General features: G+C 36.3%; 1 protein-coding gene across 1 annotated transcript; it reads right to left on the minus strand.

Moving 5' to 3' along the window:
• Positions 1-678: 678 nt before the first annotated feature.
• LOC132190947 (Polynucleotidyl transferase, ribonuclease H-like superfamily protein) lies at positions 679-3,748 on the minus strand. Its single transcript, XM_059605974.2, has 6 exons — positions 3,434-3,748; positions 3,300-3,359; positions 3,123-3,235; positions 2,373-2,441; positions 1,403-1,454; positions 679-1,250 (listed from the first exon to the last, which is right to left on the minus strand). Exons 1-6 carry the CDS (start codon positions 3,689-3,691, stop codon positions 1,113-1,115), a joined length of 690 nt encoding a protein of 229 aa, XP_059461957.2. The 5' UTR covers positions 3,692-3,748; the 3' UTR covers positions 679-1,112.
• Positions 3,749-3,995: the final 247 nt, after the last annotated feature.

The raw sequence follows: 3,995 nt of genomic DNA on the forward strand, positions 1-3,995 counted from the left end.
TCATGCCTCTACAGGTAAGATGCATGAAGCCTAGAACAAGTTTGATGGAATAACAGGATTTGGCACATGAGGGATCTTGAAATTACCAATCATGGGATTTTTCATTGTAGGTTGGCCATTAAAGAAAGAAATGCATCAAAAAATGGTCATCACTGCTTAAAAATAAAATTTTCTTTTTATTAATATTCGATATTATTTATTTATTATTATTTTTTATATTATTTACTTCGCCTTTTAATGACTTATAATTTGGATTATTCCGATTTTATCACACTACACCAAAGATTTTTATGCAGGTATGCGAGTTGTAATTCCAGCTTCTGCTCAAAAGATAAATTATGTCCCTTTTTTTTTTCTTCCCTGGGCAAATAGTACAGCAAAACAAAACAAACAAGGAAGAATACAACAACAAAGAAAAGAAAGAGAAATGATAAAGGCACAACTTTTTGGTACAATTTTGGTCCAACTTTTCTCTTATGTGGTCATTTTTTAAAAGAACAAAATAAAAAATAAAAAATTTCTTAAACAAGAACATCATATGTGGTCCTTTTTTTATTTGATATATATTTTTTAAAAGTTTTTTTTTAAAAAAATAACCATATAAGAAAAAAATTGAGTCAAAATTGTGCCAAAAAATTGTGTCTTTATGATGCCCAAAGAAAAGGAAGGAGACCATCCTAAGAAAGGTCCATGAGTATTCCCTTGTGACCAGGTGTGTGCAAAATCGTAAGACCATGTATAGAGACATCATGGTGGAAAAGGATCCTCTCCATTTCAAAATTCCTCAATTTCCTCCATTTAGTGCATTGTGAAGGGTAGTGTTGTCCAAAAGTTTTAATAAGGGTAGTGCAACAATCATGGTGGATAGTAGCTAAACAAAGCACCGAGTAATTAATGGCCGCAGTCAATAACAAATGCTTTCTTTTTTTTTTCTTTTTTTCTTTTTTCTTCTCTCGAGCATACCACTAATTACAATTGAAAAATAAACAAGCTTTGGTAAGTGAGCCGGCACCATTTGATTGAGGATGCCATAAATGGAAGATTGTTTGACGAATCTCTCATATTACCTGTCTAAATTGCTAACAATTCAAGCAGATAATTGCTGTGAATCTTTATCTCTCAAATTCTTCTGAAAAGAAGTCAACGTCTTTTGGCGGACCCCTTTTAAGTTTTTCTTGTAAATCCAAATTCTTGGGCAGTACAAGTTCAGTTCCGTGGCCGGCCATGGAAAAATATCTCTCCAGTACCATCTGCAGCCAGAAAAGACAGAATAGGGAAAGGGACAGAGTAGCACAAATACACCATGAGTAAGCAACATATATGCACTCAATGGTATTATGTAGTTGCATACGATGGCAAAATAAAAGGCAAACAAAAGCAAAAGAGCACAAAACTTGCATACCATGGCGGCATAGGCATCAATTTTCCTTTGCCGAGTAGACCTGTTGAGGCCCCTGAAAAGAGTTGTGGTTGAGTTATACATCCTAGTGTAAAGGCATTTTCACTATGTTTGTTTGATGTCATACAATTATTTCCTATGCCATTGAAAATTGAGTAATAATAATTCAAAATTTTACAATGATCCATATATAACTAAGGCATATCAACTGCTTGATATCAGAAGTATACAAAAACCAAGAAAATGAGTATATAGAATCTGACAACAGCTGCAACACAGGCAGCTATTATAAAATATCAAACTTCTACTTCTACCTGTATTGCCTAAAAGCAAATGAAGCATGGCAAATCCTTAAAACATCAAGGAAAGTTACCACCTGAATTCAAGTCGTTTCAACAAAGAATTCTACGCTATCTGGGGTACAGAAAAATGAATTAATCCAATGTCTTTCACATTGGATGAGAAAAGATCCAGTGAGTTATAACATTTTAATGAGTTCATAGTCTTTCACAAAGTATGACCTCACATCAAGGAATGCTACACTTACAAACATTTTACAAAAAAAACTCTTACAAAATGATGTGGCACAACGTGATTGAGAAGATGAATCCAAATTTTGAGAAATTCATTCATGTTATGTCACATCACTTTGTAAGAGTTTTTTTTTTTTTTTTTTTTTTTTTCGTAAAATATTTTGTAAGCCTAGCATTTCTCTGACATCTTTTTCATTTTGTTCAATGTGGTTATGCTTCTGCATCACATTCACAAATTCAATTGTTCAGATGCCATGAAGAAAAACAAAAAATGACCCCAATGCCAAGCAATTCCAAAACACCATATAAATGATAAGGCAGTTTACTGCTTGAAAATTAACCACAATTATTAATAACCATTTTCTAGTGACTGAAGGAAATACCCAATACACCAAAAAAGAAGAAGAAGAAAAAAGAACCGCTTTTTGAGAAAATCTTACATGTCAATCATGCGATCTGCCGCTTCTGCTGTTGTCCCGTGTTCATCTTGGAGGTATACTCTCCAACCCCTGAAAATTAAATTTGAAATCAGCAATCCACATCAAGAGGCAACAAGGGAGCGATTGAAAACTGAAAGAAAGTGATACATCTCTAACAAAAGGAATAGGTAGACACACTAATCTGCTTATCTATCAACATTTGCATGCAAGCAGTCCACCTCACTATTCCCTATTACAGTTTGTAAATCAGAAGAAAGAAACCAAGGAAATAGGTCAATAATCGTTTAGAACTCTAGTTTCTGATATGAAAGAAATCAATAAATTACCAACTTATTAGCACTATCTTAAAAACCCACATGACAATAAAAGAAGGTCTATGCCACATTCAGATTCATTTAGCACAACCTATAGTAACCAAGCTAAGTAAATTTTGATCTGGGTATTGTTCATCCTCATTCTCATACAGTTTCATTACATATTAATCACAAAACATTAGGCTACATGCGTAGAGTGCTCGTAATTTTTGACACGCCTCACGAACTCAATATGAACTCAACACAAAATTAACTGGGTCAATTATATAGTCTTATACTATGCTAGTCAACACGAATTGAACCCGACATACAATATGAAGCGACCCCACCAACACAAAATAAGTAGGTTAGGATCGAGGGTCTCACCGATTTAAATACATATTGTATACAAATTAGTAACCTTAGTAGGTTAGGATCGAAAATACAAATTTTATACCTCTCAGCAGCTCGAACAGCAAGCCTTCCAGCAACACTACGAACTTTATTTGACTGAGGCGTCTCCTTCCCATCGCATGACTTGGGGAGCCCGACTATAAACTCATCAGCCTCCTACACTTTCTCTAAAATCATCATTTTCCGCGCACGCACTTGAAATCAAAAGCATAGCATTTACCTCTTGCTGTGCAATCTCAAGAAGCTGAATCTCAAGCTTTTCTCCACGCAGCTCCAGAACCTACAAAGATTTCAAAATTTGTCCGTTAATGTTACCTGGGCTTAAAATGAAGGCATGGATTGGGGGATAATTACAGTGAGAGGACGGATGGAGAAGCCTTTGCTGAGGGCGAGGCCGGTGCGGTACATTCCCAAGTCTACCCCAAGGCTGAACCCGCCTCTCCATTTGGGTTCTCTCTTCCGGCGAAGGGCATTGGGGGGAAGTTCGTTCACGGAAATTGCCCTTGTTCTGGCACCATATTTACGAGTTTGGGCTGATGACAGTGGCAGAGAGGCAGGGGCGTTTTTGACTTTAGGAAGCGCACAAATGGCCGGAGGCTGCTGAATCTGCATCTGCTGAATCTTTGTTAAACCATTACCGATTGTATGGTGTTGGCGTCTTTTAAGCCCTTCTGTTTTTGGTCCCATAGCTAGAGGAAGAATTTGCTGCGGTGCATTCTACTGTGGTACCGCTGGCCCTAATATTTTAATAGGCCCACGAGGCGAGCCCACTACGGATTCAGCGAAATGTAGTTTTTCATACTATTATATTATTATATTATCACAATGGCACACCCAAATTCATATTATAATATGTTATATACCCCAAAGATCGAACTACAGGAGCTTAGAAATTAACATCCAAACGAAGAAAGAC

This window comes from Corylus avellana, chromosome 2 (genome assembly GCF_965113065.1).
Source record: "Corylus avellana chromosome 2, dhCorAvel1.hap1.2, whole genome shotgun sequence".
NCBI classification, from domain to species: Eukaryota; Viridiplantae; Streptophyta; class Magnoliopsida; order Fagales; family Betulaceae; genus Corylus; species Corylus avellana.

Bases quoted from the DNA above. Each gene is read 5' to 3' on its own strand.
- LOC132190947 (XM_059605974.2), bottom strand. From the start codon at position 3,691: ATGCAGATTCAGCAGCCTCCGGCCATTTGTGCGCTTCCTAAAGTCAAA. The intron at 3,236-3,299 runs GTAAATGCTATG...GAGAAAGTGTAG, and splicing joins TTGAGATTGCACAGCAAGAG to GAGGCTGATGAGTTTATAGT. The intron at 1,251-1,402 runs GTATGCAAGTTT...TTCTGGCTGCAG, and splicing joins TTGATGCCTATGCCGCCATG to ATGGTACTGGAGAGATATTT.